The sequence below is a fragment of the Dreissena polymorpha genome, chromosome 7, assembly GCF_020536995.1.
Source record: "Dreissena polymorpha isolate Duluth1 chromosome 7, UMN_Dpol_1.0, whole genome shotgun sequence".
In the NCBI taxonomy this organism is placed as follows: Eukaryota; Metazoa; Mollusca; class Bivalvia; order Myida; family Dreissenidae; genus Dreissena; species Dreissena polymorpha.
This window is the reverse complement of record NC_068361.1, coordinates 47,915,783-47,939,715: the sequence shown is the minus strand read 5'-3', so window position 1 is coordinate 47,939,715 and position 23,933 is coordinate 47,915,783. Positions and strand designations below refer to the sequence as shown.

Sequence of the window (23,933 nt, the reverse complement as noted above, 5' to 3'; positions counted from 1 at the left end):
TGTACATCAGCTATATCGATATCGTTGAAACACGATGTACATGTAGACGCATATCGGTGGTCTTTCTGTAACAATGCTGACTCTCTGTTAATTCTTAGCTGCCTCTCTGTCATAAACAAGAAAAATGATTGATCGTACGTAGTTCACAAAACAGGTAAGACAATATAAAATTAAAACCCGTAAAAACATTTGTGCATAAAAAGAGGTGGTCCATGAGTTGAAGCATATATCAAGCTACAGGTTCACAGTATTCTGCAGGTCCAAACACTTACCATAAACTCTATCGAAGATGGAATGATGACGAGGGTGGTGGAACAATCGTGCTTACATGTCACTTTGATGACTTTTTAACATAGCTTTTCCGTAATAGATCAAATATCTAATGTTATTGATATCATATTTATGATCAAATCTTTCAAGGACCATAATTAACATACGAATGACTACAGTGCTTATGCTGACATTGATGTTGAAATATTATCTAAATTTAATACATTTAATAATTGTTTTAGTAATTTCTGCTTACAATTATACCATATTAATGATAACATTCAAACCTGACAACATCTGACATGTACTGTTTTAGTTCTTTTAAAATCACTTTATGAACAAATGTTTTAAACATAAATATCACAGATATATATGTTGTTGTTTTTTCATATGAAAATGTATGAGCCCAGCACAATTTTCGAAAGCAAAAGAATCATGATATTTAATCTGCCATAAAAATAAAGTTCATTTCTCCATTATAATATTATACAATTATAGAATAGCCTTTAATATTCACAGCAAGGTCATTTAATGTGCATTAACATTTTTATAATGAAGGTGTTTCTTATTTTTCATTTGCAGGTCAAGTTTTAAAGGAAGACATCCCGACTAGACGGTGAAGTTAGCCACATGTGAGTGCGCCCATCCAAAATGTGTGTTCATCACATCATTGGTGACTTTGAAAAGGTTTCTGTTTTTATATTTGTAAATTTAACTCAATGAAGAAATACAGATATCACAAAATATAAATTTTATTCTGGTTATCATTTTGCTACTTCGCACAAGTACAACATGCCTTTTTATAGTTTTAAATGGCTCATTGTTTTAATGTTTAAAGACATCGTCAGATACCAACGGCTGCTGATAACGCTCCGCTCATCTATCTATCTAGGGATGGAGAGTAACGTTATGAATAGCCCGGGGGTGTCCGACGATGCACTCGTACACGCGGACTTTTAAAACTTCCCGCGTTCTATTTGTTTTCTACACTAACGGCAGTATCGATAGCATATGATAATATTTTGTTTAAATATAATATTTACATGTGTAGGGCAACTTAGCAATATTTAAATACTAGTATTAAATGATTTAAATCAATTTTATGAAACCGAAATCCCGTCTGCAGTTCCCATCTTTAATCATATTGTATGCATTTTTCAACGTTATCCATATGGTATGCGTTTTCTTGCATACGATATGTAAATAGAAGAAAAACGAAGACGCATACAACAATCAAGCTGCACACATGTCATCGTATAATCGCACTATCGCATTGTCGCCATCGTACTATCGCACTGTCGCCATCGTATTTTCGCACTGTCGTCATCGTATTATCGCACTACCGCATTGTTGCCATTGTATTGTCGCACTGTCGTAATCGTACCATCGCATTGTCGCCATCGTACTATCGCATTGTTGCCATCGTATTATCGCACTGTCGCCGTCGTATTGTCGCACTGCCGCCATCGTACTATCGCCATAGTACTATCGCGTTGTTGCCATCGTACTATCGCATTGTCGCCATCGCACTATCGTCATCGTACTATCGCATTGTCGCCATCGCACTATCGCGTTGTCGCCATCGTACTATCGCATTGTCGCCATCGTACTATCGCATTGTCGCCATCGTACTATCGCGTTGTCGCCATCGTACTATCGCATTGTCGCCCTCTGGATTTTAATGTGTAACCACGATGGCACTAACACTATTCCGTAATTTTGCTCCCTAATGTATCGTAATGTGTTAAGCAGTTAAATAAACAAAGGTATTTGTGGTGAGGCTTACAGTCATTAGGTTGGTCATTACATGTACTGCAAATCATAATATCGTATCGCTTTCATTGACATAATTTGCGAATAAAAATGTCATTATTAGGAAATCACAGCTTACTTTTTCAGATTTTGCACTTTTATAACGTGAGCTCAGCCGAAGTAGTAATGTTTTGACCAGCTGTTGGTGTCCTGCTTGTATTCGGCCAAATTTGATACTTGTTTTGGTTTAAATCAACATAAGAAAGAAGAAGGGGAAAAAAGCAGACGGCGTTCTTTGTAGGTCAATATTGTTTATAATGTACTTTAATTTACTGTTTAAAATTGTGTACATTGAAGATGCATGATAAGTCATCAAATATCATAATTGTATGAAAATATTACTTTATTTTTGGTAAATGAATTTATTTATAGATATCTTTGGCGAACCACAATAGAAGCGTTCGTTTGAGTGTACGTTTACACTTGACGGTCTCGTTCTTACACTGGGTATTCTTTAGTTAATCTTACTTCGCTTATCGACCAGTTGTCGTTTACCATATAAAAAACAATGCAAACAAAGTAAAATTAATTAAGCGAATGATTTTTTTTCCGTTTAAAAATAAAAAATTGACTTGAAAAAAAGTTGTTTGCAAAGGCTGATTGTCGACGATAAGAATGACTTCATAATTAGCTGTAAAGACAACAAGCAACCGTTTATAGGATTTAAGCATTATTCTTATAAAAGTATACGGTCGGTGCCATATATGCTACTAACAATCGTTAAGCAGAAACAGTAAGAAAACACAAACAATAACATTAACAGTTCGAATATAAGTATGCGTATACAATTGACAATTTTTTATATTGTCTTATGAAAATTTGAGCACATAGACCGTTTATGCAAAGAAACATTTTGGATACATAAATAAAATTATAACCGTTTATGCAAAGAAACATTTTGGTTACACAAATTAAAAACTATGATTCCTAACGGTCTAAATAATAAACTGCTTTATAACATATAGAATATAAGCATAATTCACGTATACATTTGATGTTTGCCTATTAAACTGTCTTTTTATAGCACATAGGTCTGGTATTCTCTTCGTTCTGTCTCATTCTTGTTGTTGGGCGAAACGACGAGACACCGCTGGAATGACACGACAGCGACGCACGGGTTTGACTGCAAAACATATTAAAAACACGCGAGTACCAACGTCATACAAATATAAGTATTCTAACAAGTGCGTATTTCCCCTACACCTTAGTTACTGCGGGAAAACCCAACATTCGAAAACGTCACAGAACAAGAAATCTACGTTAAATTTCGACTTCAATATTGCTTGATGTCATGATACAAGAAATAATAAAATATGCTGAAACAGTTAACAGTTTGGCATAACTAAAAATACCGATTATGTACAAATACATATAATGTACCTGACAATAGTGTGTTTCAATGTATACAGTTTGCCTAGTGGATTAACTTGTTGTCTTTTTTTGCGGTATTTCATTATTCACGTACTGTTTTAAACGATAAAACAATATTTATAAATAAATAAATAAATAAGTCTACATAAATTGTAAACAAATTGTTTTATAAACATCGGAGAGTGAAATATCTTGACAAAAATATACTGTAATACAGTAATAAATGAATTTCTGTATTGGCTCATTTTAAAATAAATAACATGGTGCTAATTTTATTCAGTGTATCTAATAGAATTCGTCTTGTAAACGCCTAAACAAGGACCTACCAATGTTAATTGATAGATCTCATGCATATATATTTGTTTAAATCCGTAATGAATAACAAAACAATTATAAAGACATCTTACATAAATATTGTTTAATAACGTTATGTACAATACTTTGAACTATTTGTTCTCATACACAGCTGGCATACTCACAATGGACCTCCAATACATAGTCACATAGAGCGCACCGACCGTGGCGCAGTTTGACAATTTCAAGATACTTCTTTCGAAGTAATGGCGGGTCCTGTAGAGAACCCCGGGAAACAACTGAAAGCAGAAGGGAAACATGAAGATGAGTGGAAGTAAGAAGTGAAAACAGTCTTGTTTATAATGGATGATTGCGCAGATCTTCGTACCTGAAAATGTAAAAGAAATAGTTAAATTGTTTGTGATATTATTGTCAAGATACCGCCGTGGCTTTGTGAACGTAAATAAGGCTCATGCTGACCATGTGCGCATCTTCTAACAAGTAACCTTTACTTTGTCAATTATGACTAGATATCAAAGGTAAAATAAACTGTCACTCAACGTATACAACGGATATCTCACTAGCACAGATAATTAATTACAGAATTGCGCGATACATACACCTATTGAAATCAATCGGAAACACCTTTACAACTAAACTATTGTCCTTATCTAGTTATCAAAGTCTGTACGAACGAATTCGCAAAAAGAGCTTTACCTAGATATCCTTAAAACAAAGGCAATTATTTGACTAATCTATATCCTATCGTACGACGTCATTTTATATCAGACCTACCTACATATATTTTTACGACGATAGACGCATATTATTAGAATTAATATAATCTCAAACCGGCCTGTAAGGCCGCTCAGAAACCTACATGGCCTATTAACATCACAAACTACATCAAGTATTGAGTCAATTTAGATCTGAGATCCGGCCTTAACGACGCCTCTACAAATCAGAGATTACCCTATACTATCTACTATTATTAAACTAATCTAGATCAGGTCTGCAAGGGCGCTGCCACCTCCTGCTACACCGGTACTTGCAGCAGTCGTGAACAATCCGGTTGGAGGGCCTAAGCAGCCTTCGAGACAGAACCACCCGGTACAGCGGGGGCTCCGTTTCGCGCCTGTGTGCTCGTCTAACCTGTAGCATGTTTCTGCTAGACCGACATACGCAGGTCTTCGGGCAAGGGTTTTCTTCAAACCGGAGGTCGATTTCTCGAGCTGCATTATATGACTTCAGCAGCTGTCGATTTAGAACCTCGTTGTACAGCGACTGTTCCGTTCGGCGTCTGCGTGCGGGCGGAATCTGAAGCATATTACTGCCAGACCGACACACGCAAGTCGCAGGGCAAGGATTTTTATCGAACTTGAGGTCGATTTCCCGCGCATCATCGCCGTCTGTGCCAGAATCACTGTCGTCTGAAGAGCTGTTAGACGCTGAGCTAGAACTGCAGCTTCTAGAATCCGAGTCGCTAGATGACCCGGATGACGATTCGTCACTGTCCGAGTCCGATTCGCTAGATGACCCGGATGTCGAATCGTCACTGTCCGAGTCCGATTCGCTAGATGACCCGGATGTTGATTCGTCAATGTCCGAATCAGAGCTAGACGAGTCACTTGACTCGCTCTCACTCGAGCTGGTTTTCTCCTGAGAAGAACCGGACTCGGGACTTGACGATCCCTTATTGCTGGACTGTGTGAAGTCCGTACGTTCCTTTTCCAGGCGGTTGTATCGGCGGCGTTTGATCGTTACATCACAACCTTCGTTATCAGAGAGTTCATCATCGGACACGATTTCTACAATACAAATCAACTCACAATTGTTAATGCTGGTAACATTTGGGAATAAAGTCTAGGTCTGATAGACTAAAACATAATCTAGTTGGTTAGGAATAAGGACTAATTTAATTTTTACTTTTTCTTTACAGACAAAGAGGTATTTCTGCGTACTTAAAATGCTTTATTTTTTGTGATTCTGTGCGTGTTATTTTGTTGTTGTTTTTATTGAACACTCACCCTGACTTTCTGATTGGCGTCGCAATGGAGCCGACTTGCGTCTTGCCACAACCGTGTCCTCTGAGTCACTCTCTGAATCAGAGCTGTAACCGGATGTAGCTGCCAGGAACGAGGCAGCAACCGACTCGTGCGTCCAGCTTCTGACATCATCAGGGACGTCATCATCGGAATCGCTGTCCGAGTCGGAGAGCACGAGGTCTTCCTCGAGCAGATCAACCGAGACCGACACAGCTTTCTCTGCACACAGGACACCTGTCAGGATTGAGGAAAAAATAAATTGTAAGCACAGTGTTATGATGATCATTATACGAAATCATGTATACGTATAGAAGGATAACTGGAATTTTTGATAGCAGTTTTGTGTTAGCTGTAGACATGTAAGAGTCGTAGTAGCAGAAGCAATTTGAATAAATTAGAAACCATAGCATTACAAGTAGTAGCAGCAAACACATTAGTACTACTATTGCCTCATATGACCCTGTGACAGAAGCAGTATAATAAAAGACACAGCAAGTGGAAGTGAAAGACAGAATAGAAACCTGAGCCAGAACTTGAACCAGAGAGATTTCCAGCACAATCTTCCGATTGGCTGACCTCATCAAGGTCACGCTCAGGGTCGTGTGAGATAGAAAGTAGGTCAAGATCAGTTGGAAAGGTCATGACCTCCAGAACATCAGCATCAATCTCTGGGATGCATTGTGCGTCTCTGAAAAAAAGAAACATGAATAAATATTTTTCATTCTGAGTGATTCCGCACTGACCGACTGGCTACATCACTAAATCGTTCGTGTTACCAATGATAAAAGACACAATTACTCCTGTTCATACAATCCACCGTTTTCTCACAACTTAATCAATCAATGATCTATAACCTTTTCCCTGACTAATTGACTAGAAAATCATCGGCTTTTTAAAACTTCAAACGTTGTTTGCTATAGTGTATAACTATCGCTACAAATATGTGCGATTTAATTATGCATTAAAATTGGAAAATCAGTGTTAATCTTTCATTATCGCGAGTCTTTTCCTAGGATTGAACCAAAGCCAAAGGGTTTACTGATCTATGCACTATTTTATTATCTGATTCATTTATTGTGCATATAAAACTCTCCATCAGGAAGCAATCTTCGCAATTTTTTCACTAAGTGAACAATTTTTTCACCCGAAATTCAATAATTCATCCAATGACCCATACTCTAGAGCACTTGCTTAAACAATGACGATCACGTGAAAAAAATGTAATCAAAATGTCCCATTTGGTTTACGCAAACAAATGAAAATATTCTCGATTTGAAAAATACGGTTTTGTGTTATTATTGCGCCTTTTATAAAGCAGAGAAAGAACGGTTATTGTTAAGAGCGGAATATGCACTGGTTTTTCGTTGTTGCATTTATATGAGTTGTAAGTTTATTGATTTGCAATAATGTATATTACGTGGATACGATATGGAGGAGGAGAAAGATTTAGACGCGTTTTATTTATTTCCAGTTCAGTTTCCTGTTAATTTCGTATGTGACCCTTACATGATCCGGATCAATTGCTGGAGAAAGATTGCGTAATGTTACGGACACCCGGAAGATTATTCAACTGAGCGGTGATACGAAGGTTGATCACCATTGCACATTCAGGACATTGAGCACAGAAAGAGTGTTTATGCATGTGTATAAAACGCCACAACACCGTCAATTACAAACACCCGTGCGTTACATGTCTTTGTTTAAATATTTATGAGAAGAGAAACTTGGTCAGTTTAATAAGGATGATAATGATTATGATGATTTCCGAATATTTTGATAAAAGATAAAACTAACTTTACTCAAGGTATAAGTAAATATTGACACGATAAAAAATTACAGCCTTTCTAAAAAGGACTCTACCATCTATTCCTATTTGATAAATTTCAATTCACATCATGCTACAGCAAAATGTATTTTGGTAGGCTTCATTTATGTACATTGAATGTGTCGAATTTACACAATAAATATTAACAATGAAACATATGATAACAGTTAAATTAACTCACCTGCAAAAATTAAAGAAATATTGCTTATAAAACAAATTAATTAAATATTTTGTATGTTAAGATATTTTTATTTCTTATTTTCCTACCCCACCCAACAACGTTAAATGAAAATAAACTTTATATTAAATATTCAAAGAAATTTATGCAATTTTTATGCATTAACAGAGATCCCGTATTACATACATTGAGTCTGTCAAATTCTGGCAATTTCCTTCGTCAAATTCCTGCAAATTTTGCATTTTTCTTTGAGAGTTTTGATAGCGTTTGGACGGCATGTCAACAATAGACATTGTGACGTTGCTAAGTTATCATGACGACGTCAACTTCCACCATTTCGCGGTAAATTACGACGTGACCCGCATTGGTCAAATATGAACAATCGATTTATAATTATAGATCATTTCCGCTTTCATGCTCGTTTTTTCACATGAAACAAATATTTTGTATGCATCATATATTGACTATATTGTAGGTGTATACAGTTTAAATAAATTCAAATCTGAGCGCCTCTTTGACTTGTATCGTTTTCATAGCCTCCGCGCAGAGATTTGCCTGGAACCAGCTTGTATGAGGGAGCATGGAACGACAACTCTGCGTGGAGATTGTCGTTTTTATTTAGGTCGACAGTAAAATTTGATGGAGCCGACTTTTGAATTTACGTGTCATTCGCTTTAACAATTAAAAATATATGGAAGGGAAATATCGCCAATATTATTCATCACCAGAAATGTTGCACGTGTTGAATATTCAGCTCATTTGTTTAACAGAGAATTTTTAAAATGGAACATTTTAATATATGTTTTGTACAATTATAAAGTGTCAAATGTTGTTTGTTCCGATTTTACAAAATGTTTAAATGTTAAAAAGCAAACATGTAACTTCTTAAACTACAGATCCGAAAATAAAGATAGTATATAAAGTATACATATTGTAGTCATAATAATAAATAAAAGATAATAGATCCATCTGAAAGTAAGTTGATCAAAAACTACATTGGTTTTAGTAATCTGCTACAAGTCAGCATATAACAAGTGTACACTATACAATTGTACAGAATACAAGTTGACGATTCACAATTCAACATTTTTAAGTCAACCGGTGTTAGGGAACAAATTGAAATGAGTAGTAGCCACAGGTGTTGGGCGCGTGGCCAAGTCACTTAAACACTATCAATATGCCATAAAACAACATTTTTCATAATAAACAATAAACAAATACTAGTTTAGAAACGTACAATACAGATTTGTCCTTTTGTTTGTGTTACAACGTCAAAATCGTTGTAAATCGGGAATTGTTTATCGGAAATTTCGAGTCCAGCTCCATGTCGATCAGATGCTCAAGGTAAATACGGTTCTCGGTTTCAGGTATTCGGTAACTCTGGGGCGCGGAACCAATAATTGGATAAAAAGCGTAAGGTGAGGGACGGATCATCGTTTACGATTGAAATAAACATTCAAACATAACGATTATATTAGTGTTTGGTGTGGACAAAAAGACAAATCTGTGTTGGTAGTTGATAAACTCCTATTTGTTTATTGAACTAATGAACTATGTTCGGTAGCTGGGGTATTTCGATACTTTTACTCTTGTAAAAATCGGCACTGAACGTTCGGTCAGACGAGAGCCGACCTAGCATTTCTACGAGTTTTCTTGTAGTTTATTGTGGCAAGTAGCCGTTCGTGGTAATTTTTCGTCACGAGGCAACCTTTCCCAACAATATGGTACATAGTTTACGAAAATCGACCGCCATGTAGGCACTTAATGGCTTTAAAATGTTGGTGTAGGTGATTTTCCTGTGTCACGAGATACCTACCTTGTATATATATTATATCAGATTTTTTTGGTCAAAATGATAACAAATGTTGTTTTATGACATATTGATAGTGTTAAAGTGACTTGGCCAAGCGCCCAAAACCTGTGCACCAGAATAATCATTGTTTACATTTACAATGGTTCCCGGCTCGTAAGTGAGGCATTGGTTCCTGGCTAAGACGAAAAATAATTTTGTCGCTTCCACCGCTTGTAGATTTCATGCAGACTTTACAACTGTTCAAATGTCAACTTGTAACATTGCAAGATGTAAAGATACGCGATTACTAATCTAGACGTGTTGACATGCCCACAGTGGAAATCGGCAGTTCGTTAAAGTTACTGTTGCAAATTTGTATACTTTAGCATTCACTTTTGTAAAGAAGCGTTAGAGTTGTGAGAAAGTTTTGTGCGTTGTGTTTGCAATTTAAAAATAAGAGTAAATGTATATTTTACATTTTGAGCATTACATTTTTTATTCATTGAAAAGTTATCATTGGACAATGCAAAAGATGAACATTTGAGATGTCTCCACCTTAAAAATTAACATTGTTGAAAATTGATACATAAAATATCAAACATTTGTTTATTTTAACGGATTTTATTTGACATATATGTATAATCTATAATTGCAACATGGAACATATCAGCTAAATACTCGACACGTGCAACATTTCTGGTGATAAATAATATTGGCGGTCTCTCCCTTCCATAAAAATACGGTTTGTTTTTTCGTTAGTACTGTTCATGTTGATTAGACGCCGGTCATCCGGATACCTTGATATACGGATCGCACTTCGATAATAGAGAAAAACAAAAGCCAAGACCGAGACGAAAGTTTGTCTGTTGTTTGTTGTTTTTTTCCAAATTCATACCCTAAAGATTAGTTTTGAGACACGTGACCATGTTGGATTTGATAAATGGTATATCCTTTGGGATTTGAAGAAATAATTTCGTGGGACAATGCGGGAAAATTACATCGGAAAAGAGCATGAACTGTATGATCAGTATCAATTTCAACAAAATAAAAACACGAAAACATATTGCAAGAAAGTGTAAGCTATTCAGTCCTGTAGAACAATTACTATGTTTCAAATACTGACAGTTTGATAGTATTCAATGAAATATGAACACTGATAGTTGTTTATCAGTAGGTGTTATGCATGATGTTGTAAACACTTTGATATCCGATAAAGGACAAGTCTGGTACCAGAGACGATCAACAAATTTGGCACTCTGGCACACGAGTTTCATAGTCTTTTTGAAATACGTTTTTATATTATGAATATTCGTACCTAACATATTGAAGAACGAATCACTTTGCTTAGACTATCCCGACTCAAGGGCTATGCATATCATTATTACAAACACATGTGAAATATAACCAAAGGGGTTGTTCGTTTTCAAAAATAACATTTCTATCATCATATGGAAATAAAAACGTGTAATTTCAATTCGTAAATTAGATTCAAATGCTTATTTCTAAAGAAATATATTTCAAGTGACGACCGTAAATATTAATCTACATAAGCATCGTCCGAAAAATTGATCTATTTTCACAATAAGTTTATACATTTGAGCCTCGATCTGTGAAAAGGGGGTTTAATGCATGTGCATAAAGTGTCGTCCCAGATAAGCCTGTGCAGTTCGCACAGACTAATAAGAAACGACACTTACTGCTTTTATGATAGTTTTCGTTTACAAGAAGTCTCTTCTTAGCAAAAATCAAGTTAACAGCACAGGCTAATCTTGGGAAAATCTTTACGCACATGCATTAAACACCATTTTCACAGATCGCGGTCCGTTTGTATATGGTCATAATACTTTTTGTTCAAGTGAGCGTTCATGGAACCGTTCTGGACCAAGTACGCTTAAGCTTTGACGGATCTGATACTCTCACCGTTCCATGATATGTACTGTCGTCAATTATTCCTCATCTAAACAAATGTCATACGTCCATTTTCTTTGAAATGTTAATGACGTTTTAATTCATTGTTAAAATCTTAAATAGGACTCGACTGACTGGCGTTGAAATTTTATCAAAATGTCGTTGTTGATGGTTATTGAAATCGGTTACGCTGGTTTTAAAGGGATCTTTTCACGCTTTGGTAAATTGACAAAATTGAAAAAAATTGTTTCAGATTCGCACATTTTCGTTTTAGTTAAGATATTTGTGAGGAAACAGTAATACGGAACATTTACCATGGTATAATATAGCCATTATATGCATCTTTTGACGATTTTAAAACCTAAAAATTATAAAGCGTTGCAACGCGAAACGATTGAATAATTTGGAGAGTTCTGTTTTTGTCGTTAAATTTTGTGAAACTACGAAGATTGCTTATATAAGGTATAAAATACGTCAAGTATGTGTACTCGGTGGAATAGCTCAGTAGGCTAAAGCGTTTTTACTTCAGGACTCCAGAGGTCACTGGTTCGAAACCTGCTCCGGGAAATGTTCTTTTCCTTTTTTTAATTTTATTCTCGATATTTTACTGGAGCTTTTACGATCCAATGTTTACATTTATCAATATAAAGCATTTAATGAATAAGTTAAAAAATGCCAAAATCTGTGAAAAGGCCCCTTTAAAATTACTTTTCTATATATTGTTGAAGTTGAGTTCCAATTGATATAAAAATTCATGTTCAAATCAGAACTGGACATTTCTCATTTTTATGTCAAACATTGAAAATGGATCCGTGGAGCGACATTAATCCAGAATTAGAGCATCGGAATCGGGTACAAAAGATTTGGAGTTCTAGCCAAGATAGCAGCGGGTTGAAAATGCGGGAAATAACGCACACTATGACGAGAAGACCGGTGTAGTATCAGGGAAGCAGGCCACGATGAGGATTGTTTGTCAGCTTCAATGTAACAATCAATATAAGATACATTAATTGAAAATTCACGCTAAAATGTTCAGATTTTAATACCCAAAATTTCATGTCTTAATTGAATAGGCAATGAAAAACAAAGTCACAGACAGGTGCAAAGGGACTAGAAAAATGAAGCAAATTTTCATTGAATCGTTTTTAATAAACGTCAGTACATAAATTGTTATTTATTGCCTGCCTACTATAACAAAAGTATTCCATAACGAAATTTGCATTTCTGGTTCACCAAAAAAGACTGTGTTATATATGTTAAAATGTGTCTGGTAATCGGGAATAGAAGTTCATTTATCATTTAGATAATCGGATGAAGAAGTATCAACAAAAATGTGACATTAGAATCTTCAAACACTTGAATTTCCAAAAATACGTTAGTAAACTACAACTTTAACATGTTTTAACATTAAGAGACATATTGATATTTTAAGTCGAATAGTTAACACGTAATTGATTTTTTGCTAAGTATTCATTTATAGTATATACTGATCATCGAATTTATACGGATTTTCGATGGAATTTTTTTTTCGTTTTATTTTTAACAAAATCCACCGTTTATCTACGAACTTCTTTCATCATACTACAAAGTCCTGAACTATTTATTAGCCAAGCAACTTTCCGTCTCTGAAAACCAAATGAATTGATCATCAATGCATCATCAATGCATAACACCGAAAAACTAATCTCTCGCGCGTGGCTTTTGTTTTCCTCTGGTATATATGTGCCATCCATATATTCAATTATACTGATTCAATTATACTGGTGACCGGCATGATTTAGCAATGATAGTTTGGTAATTATTTAACGCGGGAAATGCACGGGTTTCTCGTTTAGGAATTTATATGAAGTGTTAATCTATTAATTCGCAATTTGCCGTGTGTATTTTACTGGTATTAAGCTTTGGTGAAGCAGAAAGAACTGGTTATTACTCCGCTCTCCCGCCCTAAAATATTTTCCTTTATTAACATAATACTTATTTTTATATTTTAACCAAAACGCGCTTTATTTATTTCAGTTCAGTTTCTAGTTTTTTCCGGATGTGACCCTGACACGAACCGGTTCAATTGCTGGAGAGGTTTACGGACGCCCTGAAGATTCTTCAACTGAGCGGTGCTATCCAGTCTTTTCCTTGCCATTTTGGGAACAAATGCAATTTCGGACTTGTGATTGTTTTCGCGCAAAAAGTCCACTGATTTGGGAAAAACTAATTTAATATAAGTTTAAACTTATTCAAATGAGAAGAACAATATCATATAAATTATAGTGATATGCTTTGTAAGATGCCATTGAAATAAAATGGAGATACAATAATCACTAAAAACTTCATTAAAAAACACGTCAATTACAAAACATGCATTGTTTTGCTTTGTTTAAATATTTATACAGAAAGAAATTTGGTTTGTTTAACAAGGATGATGATGATAGTGAATTGATGAAAACGGAAGAAAAAAACGGTCTAAAATGAACATTCTTATTTTATCAATCTCAAATTTATTTAACAAGATGCTAAATATCTACAGCAACATTATCGTTTTATTTTTAAGCAAAAACATTAGATCTATTTATTTACGATGTAGGAACTGAATTTTAAAAATATTAAAAAGACAAAATAAGATAACAGATGAATTAACTCATCAGCGGTAATTAAAGAATTTTCTATAAAATATAATGAAATAAATTTAAAACTGTGTAAGTTAAGATATTTTGTTAATTCTTATTTTCTCACCCCACCCAACAACGTTAAAAAAAAATGTTTGTATTGAAAATACATAGAAAATTATGCAATTGTTATGCATGAATAGATATACCGTATTACATACATGGAGTCTGCCGTATTCTGGCAATTTCCTTCGTCGAATTCCTGCAAATTTCGCATTTTTCTAAGAGAGCTTTGAAAGCGTTTGGATAGCATGTCAACAATAGACATTCTGACGTCACTATGTTCACATGACGACGTCAACTTCCGCCAATTCGCAGTAAATAACCAAGTGACGTCTCATTGGTAAAAAATAAATTATCTAGATATTATATTACTAAGTATACAACGGATCTTTGCCGTTTTCATGCTCGTCTTATCCATGGACATATACAAACAAATAGGTCACTAGTTCATAGCATAGTTATATAATATATATATATATATATATATATATATATATATATATATATATATATATATATATATATATATATATATATATATTTGATAGTGATTTTTTTCAGAAAAGCAACACGCTAACCACCTGTGGTTCATAGCGTATGCATTTTTCAAAGTTATCTATATCGTATGCGTTTTCTTATGCTATGTACAAGGAATAAAACCGCATACGCCACGAAATCAAACAGCGTCTTCAAATAGAAAGGGAATACTTATTCATAATACTTTTAGCAAATATTTTTATTTGTTTAACGTATATTATTTTCAAACAAAAAATGCAAGTATTTATTTGCAAATTTTATACGCCATTCCAGGCCCGTGGCCAGGGTTTTGATAAGGGGGTGCGAATTTTTGCCATTGACGATTGTTATTCAAATGGTCTTAAACAGTTAGTAATGGAACCAACAAGAATTACAAAGAAATCGTATACAATTATTGATCATTTATATACAAATAGACCCGATCGTATTAGCAATGTTTTTGTTTCATTGTATAGTGTTAATGATTATTTTCCTGTATGTTTTACAAGACAAATGCATACAAAAATACCTAAGAACAAGCATATATCAAAAGAATATAGGCAATTCAAACATTTTAAGGAACACACTTTTCAAAACGATTTATTAATGTCAAATTTAGAAATGATTGACATGGTATCAGATCCCAATACATGTCTCAATTATTTACTTGATACCATATCATCAACAATTAACATCCATGCACCTATTAAAACAAAAAGAATTACGACACAAATTTTACCTGGATGGTTTTCAGACGAAATTAAACATGCAATTAAAAAGCGAGACTGGTTGAAAAAACATCACAAAATCGACGAGTACAAAAAACAAAGGAACCACGTAACGTTTCTTATAAGAAAATATAAACAACAATTTTATAATAACTCAGTAAAGGAATATGTGTCAACAAAACATATATGGAAAACAATTAATTCCCTTGCACATCCAAATCGCTCCCTCACTCTGCCATAAACACTTGACGTAAATAATACAACCATTGACAGCATTCCTGATATCTTAGACACATTTAACACACATTTTACTAACATCTCCGATTTGATCACCAAAACTAAATTTGAACCATATAATTATACAAAATTTCAAAGATATCTCAATGATAAACTAAAAACACATTTATTTGAAATTGCACCAATAACAGTATTTGAGGTCCGTAAAATAATCGACTGTTTAAAAAACAATAAAGCACCTGGCCTTGACAATATCGGTTCTGATATACTCAAACATTGTGGTGATACCATTGTCGGCTCAATAACATCAATCATAAATAAGAGCATTCAAAGTGGATTTTTTTTCCGGACAGGCTTAAAATGCATATATATTGCCTGTGCATAAAGAATCAGATAAAAATGACCTAAACAACTATAGACCCATTTCCATACTCCCTACTATTTCTAAGATATTTGAAAGACACATATACAAATCAAATGAAGTCATTTCTTGAAAAACATCAATTGTTGCATTCTTTCCAGTCTGGTTTTCGTCAAAATCATTGTTGTCAGTCATCATTGATTCGACTTATAGAATCTTGGCTACAAAATATAGATTCTGGAAAAAATGTAGAACAGTATACCTTGATCTTAGAAAAGCCTTTGATTTAGTAGATCATAATAGTTTACTAAAAAACTTTTTATGTATCATTTCTCTGAGAGTGTGCTTACCTTGATGCAGTCGTACCTATCTAACAGACAACAATGCGTCAAAGTCGGAACACAAAAATCAGCTTTTCAAACTATAAAAGCCGGGGTACCTCAAGGATCTATTCTCGGTCCTCTTCTTTTCCTTATATATATTAATGACATGCCGTTTTTCCTTCAAAAAGGAGCGTTAGATCGTTATGCAGATGACTCTACCTATGTAGCTGATGTTGACATTAAAAGCATTCAAAGTACTTTGCAAATTGGCTAAGATATAATATCAAATTGGTGCTCTTTTAACAATATGTTAATACATCCAAACAAAACTAAATGCATGATATTATCCAGTGCTAATAAGTCTGTAAACACCTTATTACTTAAAATCAACAACATTGTTATTAATCAAGTTGAACATCATAATTTACTTGGTATAACTGTTGACAAACATCTCACTTGGAAACTGCATATAAATAACGTCTGTCGAAAGCTCAACTCAAAGCTAGCCTTATTAAAACGCATTAAACCCTATCTAAATTATGAAACAATGAAGTTGTTTTATAATTCATATATCTTACCACATATGGACTATTGTTGTACAATATGGTGCTCAGCCACAAGATCAAATTTAAAGAAGGTAATTTCGATACAGAAACGTGCTGCAAAAATAATAATGAATAAGCCGTTTTTCTCCCCTTCAATTCCGATTTTCAATAAACTGGGCTGGTTGTCATTTGAAAATAGGTGTAAATTTCTTGTTGGGACTATAGTGTACAAAGTTTTAGATGGCTCAATGCCTCCTTATTTTGATGACGTTATTTTTGTATCAAATAACAATTCATACTTTCTAAGGTCCACCACCCACAACGATTTATCATATGTTGCATTTAAAACGATTTACGGAAAGCGTACTTGTTCCTTTTGTGCGAGAAATAAATGGAACCTTATTCCAAATAATATAAGACAAGCACCTACAATTATTTCCTTTAAACGGCACCTTAAAAATCATTTGCTACAAACGCAAAACTTTTTTTGATATTGTGGGTTGCATGGATTAAAATACCGCCTTTGGGTATTTTATTCTTCTTCTTTTTGCTTTGTGATTGTATGTTGTTATGAAAGAATGAAATAACCATTATTATTATTATTATTATTATTATTACTATTATTATTATTATTATTATTATTATTATTATTATTATTGTTGTTGTAATTATACTACTATTATTTATATTATTAATAGTATTTGTATTGGTATTATTATTTTCATTATATGATGCTTTAGAAATTATTTTAAGGCTGATTGCAGTATGATAGACATTGTTGAGTTATATTTACATATACTGTGTTTTTGAGACCACATTGTAAAAAAGATATGCTATTTCTTAATGTGTTATCTTCGTGAAATAAATTTATTATTATTATTATTATTATTATTATTATTATTATTATTGAGCAACGAAGTGGCGAAGGGGGTATGTGCGGGAGGGGATGTCCACCTCCTGCAATCGGGGCTTTTGAGGTCCTCCCCCAATAACATTTTGAAAATGAAACGAAAACTCCTGCATTCTGGTCACTTGTTAACTATATTTAGAGACTGAAGTAATAAAGCATTTTTTAATGCAATTTCACTTTCATTGACCATACTCAGTGACTGATCGATATGAATATGATATAACATACATGTATTCCCCACCATGTTTTCAATAACCACCATTTTGATCAGTCACGAATATACATCATTTTATACGGTGTTTAACCCGACACTAGTATGCGCACACACTTTGTTTACATATGCAACAACACATTTAAAGAATGTAAAATCAACAATAAGAACGGTATAAAATATCAATATTTCTTGAAATCTTGATAAAATTGTTTTACCATTCCAACATTCTACCATTCATAAATCGAGCAAATTAAATGGAAATATTTGACTTTTTTTCAAAACAATTGTTTAACTGCTACTATGGATAGTACCAGAGGCCTAGCACTGTTCTCAACCTGCTTAATTATAGTGTATAGTACAACAAACACTGATTCACAAAACTTGGTCTTCTCTAATCTGCATCAATACTAACAATACATCAAAATGGTATAACTGGTTTCTCTATTTTTTTAAACTATTTTTAAAAAATAAGTCTTTTTCTAAACGAATTTCAGAAACATATATAACACTTACGGCTTCATTGAGACCCTATAACCACAAACTACTGGTCCTATGGTCTCAAAGTCCTCAACAATCTATACCAGGACGTTGAAGAAAAAAAGATGTACTTATTTGCCCATTATATGCTCAAGATCCGTCACAGTTGATGAAAATTAAACGTTTACGTTAACCTGATTATATGTTATAAATTTGGTTTTAAATTCACTTTAACAACTGTTTAAAGTGATATTATGGGCATGTTTCACTGTTGAATTGAGCTGAAAAGAATTAACAGGTCAAAAGAGTTAGTTAAAATGTGGTTACTGGCCAATTATCTGCAACTCATCTTGGTACCAGTTGTTTATAAAAAATAAACTTTATATTCGATATTCTTACGTGACTCACACAGTCCTCTAAGCCCAAATGATCCGTAAAAAAAATTGTGTCTGTGTGTCGTATGAACGAATCTGCACTAAAATTAAATTTAGGTTCGCATCGTACATGCATGATCAGTTGTCAAACGAAAGTACGGTTGATATTCAAATGCATTATTTTTCTTTTTCCAGGATATTGTTTTAGTATGTTGATGCTGCATTAACAAATATAAGTGTATATGAAGTGAAAACACCAAAAATAAACAACGGTTGCAATAGACACCTATAAACTGTTAGGATGCCCATAATATCACTTTAAGAGTATGACATTCCTAGTGTAAACTTTGACGTAGTTAAAACATAGTGGAAAGTTATGTATGTGGAGCAGAACAGATGCCATTACGTGTTGGTAAACTACAAACAAGCTTTGTAGAAATGATTTCTTTTCTTGTCATTCAACAAAAAACTTATATTGTCTTGAGAATAGCTGATATTTTTGTTTATGGAAAACCCTTTAGGGGATCCGATAATGGGTGTGCGGGGATATAACAAAAATGCAACGCAGTATGTAGAAAATGCTGTGCACAATGTGCTATTGTCATAAATCGCGGTATTATGCGCAATTATTAACCAGTGACTCATTAGTCTTCGGCAATAGTCGATGGGTGTCCTTTGATTTCAGTCATTTGAAGAAGCTCACATAACATTCCGTTAATAATCATCTAAAATGTATTTTCTTTTTTATAAGATGATTTATTCAAGTTAATCAAAATGTTTTAAGCCATTTAGATAATTGTCGAAAAGATTATTGGACTGGGATTTCAACCCACAATAAGTAGGCTTCATCATTTTGTTATGATATCTATTAAAGTAATAGCTTTAACGGACATTAATAACGATGACAAAAGTTACAAAACAATCATTTAGTATCAAATATCTATAGCCGTGTTGATTATATGTATCGATTTTAGACGGATTAGATTGCCAGGTTAATAATTTTGCATTATACAGAAACAAATATCCATTTATAACAAGATTCTAATTCCATTTTGCGGGGACTGGCGTCTTGGATCTTCTCAAATGTTACTGTCAAAACTTCTGTTGATTTCAACAATTCTACGGTTAAAAATTGGAATAAAAATCACGCGCTATCTTGGAAATGATTTAATCGAGACATTAATTACATGTATATGGTGACCTGTCGGTTGAATATTGAATACAACATTATTTGAACGCTTAAATACTTATATAGTACATTTTTTTTACCCGTCAAAAAAGATTGGGTGCAAACGCACCCAACGCACTACCCCCCCCCCCCCCCTGGCTACGAGTATGCATTCCCACACATTACGCCATATAACATTACACGCGGACTAAACGTTTCATTGTATTAAAAACACAGAAGTACATATTTATTTCCTCATAACATTATATGTCATTTTCACAGACAACAAAAACAAACGTAAAATATTCCACGCCAGACCTTGTAAACTGTAACCGTTTTAACTATTTTCTTTTTGGAAACTATAAAAAGATCGATAATATATAATAAAATATTTAATAAAATAGCAGATTAACAAGTGTAGCAATGTGTTATAATGATTTAAATACATTTTATGAAACCAAATATTCCGTCTGCATTTTCCTTCTTTGTTCATATCGTATGCATTTCCACGTTAATGTATTTTATTTGTAACTGTAATTATTTGTAATTGCAGAAAAACAATTCACATGAGCCTCGCTCGTGGGCAAAAGGGGCTTAATACGTTTGCGTGTTGTCCTCCCAGACAAGCATGTGCATAATCAAGGACGACAACTCCGCTTTGATTTGTTTTTTTCGTTTAAAGGAAGTCTTTTCTAAACGAAAATACACTCTGGTCGGAAAGTGTTGTCCCAGATCAGCCTGTGCGGACTGCAAACAAATCTGATATTAAACGAAACTTAACGCACATACATTTAGTCCGGTTTCTTAGAGTGTGGATATATTTAAATAAGGTCTATATTTGGTGCTAAAAAACTTTTTGTAAAGTCCTGCTACACTAGTTTCGCATGTTTTAATGTGGGAAAAGAACTTAAAATAGTATGTTAGATCTTTACTGAAGTTTTTATTTCATTCTCTTGAATGACGAATTTATAAAATCCGGTCTTATCTGAGGTCTGTTCTTAAGCTGTGAAATTTAGAGCGAAATTCCCAAGCGTCTGCGGTGCAGTCGAGTCAATAAAATCCAAGAAATAACATGTTACAGTGGAGTAAATGATAAAGGCTCATACTTCTTCAAAATTTGGTCACAGCCAAAATTACTTCCGTTACGATCAACTTCACGTGAAGGTTCTTCAGCTGTGAAAATGTGAACAGTTTAAGCAAAATCCACAAAGCAGTTACACATGGGGTTGATAGCACAACATTTCGGGGACTATATATTCTAATGTGCAAAACACAAAGGACCACAATTATACTAAAATTCCTTCCTTTCTTATCACCGCGATTAAGCCGTGAATCCGTCAAGCTTATAAAGAGGAAATTCGTGCACAAAATTTCGGTTGAACGGACGGATGGACAAATGCAATGCTTAATGCCTCCAACTATGCAGGGACCAAAAAAATAGTCATATAAAACCAAGCCAGAATTAAACTAGAGCTTTGTCACAGACGTGACGTATACCCCCACGTGCAGCATTGACACAGAATATTTTGCATGCTGTCTTCACAAACAAGAGAATCAAATTTATGGCGATTTATAAGAATTATAATGCCATTATCGACCATAATGGCCATTTCGACGTTTGAACTCTTGAATTCTTTCGCATGACATGCCGTCCAAATTTATGGCCATTTTTTTCATATACTTTTGAACTCCGCGTGTGACCTAGACCTTGGAGTTATCGACATAATTCTTTCGCATGACACATCGTCCAATGATTGAGAACAAATGTACCATGTATTTTTTTTTAATCTCACAATAAATGACATAGTTATGGCCCGGACAAGATCATTTATGGCCATTTTTAGACTTTTGAACTCACAGTGTGACCTTGACGTTGCAGATATCGACGTAATTCTTTTTCGCGCGACACACCGTCCAATGATGGTGAATTATTGTGCCAAATGATTTTACAATCTTACAATGAGCGACATAATCATTGCCCAGACAAGCTCGTTTATGGCCATTTCTAATCTTTGAACTCAAAGTGTGACCTTGACCTTCGAGATATCGACGTAACTCTTTCGCGCGACACACCGTCCCATGATGGTGAACAAATTTGACAAATGATTTAAAATCTCACAATAAATGATAAAGTCATGGCCCGGACAAGCTTTTGACCGTTGGACTCCAAGTGTGACATTGACCTTGGAGATATCGACGTACTTTTTTCACGCGACACACCGTCCCATTATGGTGAACAATGTACCAAGTTATTTTAAAATTTAACGATAAATGACATAGTTATGGTCCGGACAAACTTTCGGATTAAAACACACTAAAGTGACCGCGTGACCTAGTTTTTGACCAAGCATGACCCATATTCAAACGTGAACTATACATCATCCAGATACAACTTGTTGTTGCGAGATAGAGTGAAATGCTGTCATTGGCAAGTATAGCATTCACCACTAAGAATGAAATAATGAACGTAATTTTAACGTAAACAAAGTTTCCTGATGAACCAACTTATTTTTTCATAAACTCAAATCACTTTATTGGATTTCGAATGCTATTTTAATCAAAGCAGACTCCCTCTAATTACACATTTCATAAAATAAACACTCTTTCAATTACAGACGTTTATTGATAGGAATTGGTCTATCACAAACACATAACATACACAACTGAATAAACCGAAATCATTCAATCCCATTCTATGCAGAAACAGCACAAAGACACAAAATATGTATCTATACTGACAGAATATAGCACATTTATGCATTAGCATATTCTGATTGTATGCAAGCTAAAATAAACGAGCAACATTCTGTGAAAGCAGGGTTTAAAGGGACTGTCAATCACGAATGACCAAAAAAGAAAAGTTCTAAAATACCGTATTTTTTACAATGATACGTTTATATTTATAAAATATCACGGCTGGAATATAAGATTACTTGAAAAAAGTTGTCAAGTTTTCATATTTTCTGTATATTCGGTAATAAATTTTACTGGGTATGTCTACCAGGTAAACTACCAGTTAACTATAAATAACGAAAGATTGATCATTATTGTCACGTGGTTAACCAAGGAATGCACATTGTGCATGCGTAGTGAATTGTATTTATTTAATATATTGATTATCAATCTAATTGCGTTATTTATAGTGTGTAGATCGTTATGTCACTTATTTTCGCGATGTACTTTCGATTTCACATCTTGAAATTGTATTACCGAATATACTGAAAATATGAACTTTTTTCAAGCAATGTTATATACCAGTCATGATATTTTAATCAATATATGCTAATAATTGTAAAAAATATGGTATTTTAGGACTTTTCTTTTTGGGTATTTGTGGTTGACAGTCCCTTTAATACATGTTTTTAGTGTCCCAGATTAGCCATTGAAATACGCACAGTCTAATGAAAGATGGCACTTAACACTCTTATGCATTATTCTTTCATTACAGTCTCTTCTGAACAAAAACCACTATACCCCCTTCAGTGCCTATTGCTATTGGTCACAGTTTTGAGTCCCATGTCTGAAATGTTTATACATTTAACCATGATTTTAACCATTGTCACAATGTGCTACTCAGGTGACGTCAGCCATGTTTACATGATTTTGATATCAGGTATGCGATGTAAACTTCAGTCCTCTTGCAGTAGAAGTTAGTACAGAGATGGTTTGAAAACGGCGCATAATATTTTAAGTTTTGGGAGGTACTGTATTGTCAGAGTGTAAACAATATGCCTAAGTATGATCAGATACTGGGTTGTAACCAGCATAGACGACATATTCACGGGATATTTTGCAGTAATTTCAAGCCCTAAATAAAGAGTTATTATTTCATGCTACAACTGCAATTATGTTCAAATCTGCCACAAGGCAGTTGCCACCAAATGATACGATTGGCAGGAGAACACAGCATTTCTTTATAAAG

At 34.1% G+C, this 23,933-nt stretch overlaps 1 protein-coding gene and 1 long non-coding RNA gene across 3 annotated transcripts; one reads left to right on the top strand and one right to left on the bottom strand.

The window, feature by feature from the left end:
- Positions 1 to 7,880, top strand: LOC127837631 (uncharacterized). Of its 2 annotated transcripts, none has more exons than XR_008029379.1 (4): positions 1 to 154; positions 853 to 957; positions 3,920 to 4,081; positions 7,264 to 7,880. It is a non-coding gene; the product is annotated as an uncharacterized LOC127837631 (long non-coding RNA). The 2 variants fall into 2 exon arrangements; XR_008029380.1 differs by having other exon boundaries at positions 3,920 to 6,053.
- LOC127837628 (uncharacterized) lies at positions 3,919 to 8,279 on the bottom strand. Its single transcript, XM_052364862.1, has 5 exons — positions 7,982 to 8,279; positions 6,314 to 6,480; positions 5,775 to 6,026; positions 4,778 to 5,555; positions 3,919 to 4,046 (listed from the first exon to the last, which is right to left on the bottom strand). The coding sequence occupies exons 1-5, from the start codon at positions 8,086 to 8,088 to the stop codon at positions 3,992 to 3,994; spliced, it is 1,359 nt and encodes a 452-aa protein (XP_052220822.1). The 5' UTR covers positions 8,089 to 8,279; the 3' UTR covers positions 3,919 to 3,991.
- Between the last annotated feature and the right edge of the window lie 15,654 nt (positions 8,280 to 23,933).

Excerpts from the sequence above, each read along its gene's own strand:
- LOC127837628 (XM_052364862.1), bottom strand. The coding sequence starts at position 8,088 with ATGTCTATTGTTGACATGCCGTCCAAACGCTATCAAAACTCTCAAAGA. Across the intron at positions 6,027-6,313 it reads TGGTTCAAGTTCTGGCTCAG|GTGTCCTGTGTGCAGAGAAA; the intron begins GTTTCTATTCTG and ends CAATCCTGACAG. Across the intron at positions 5,556-5,774 it reads ACGCCAATCAGAAAGTCAGG|AAATCGTGTCCGATGATGAA; the intron begins GTGAGTGTTCAA and ends TTTGTATTGTAG.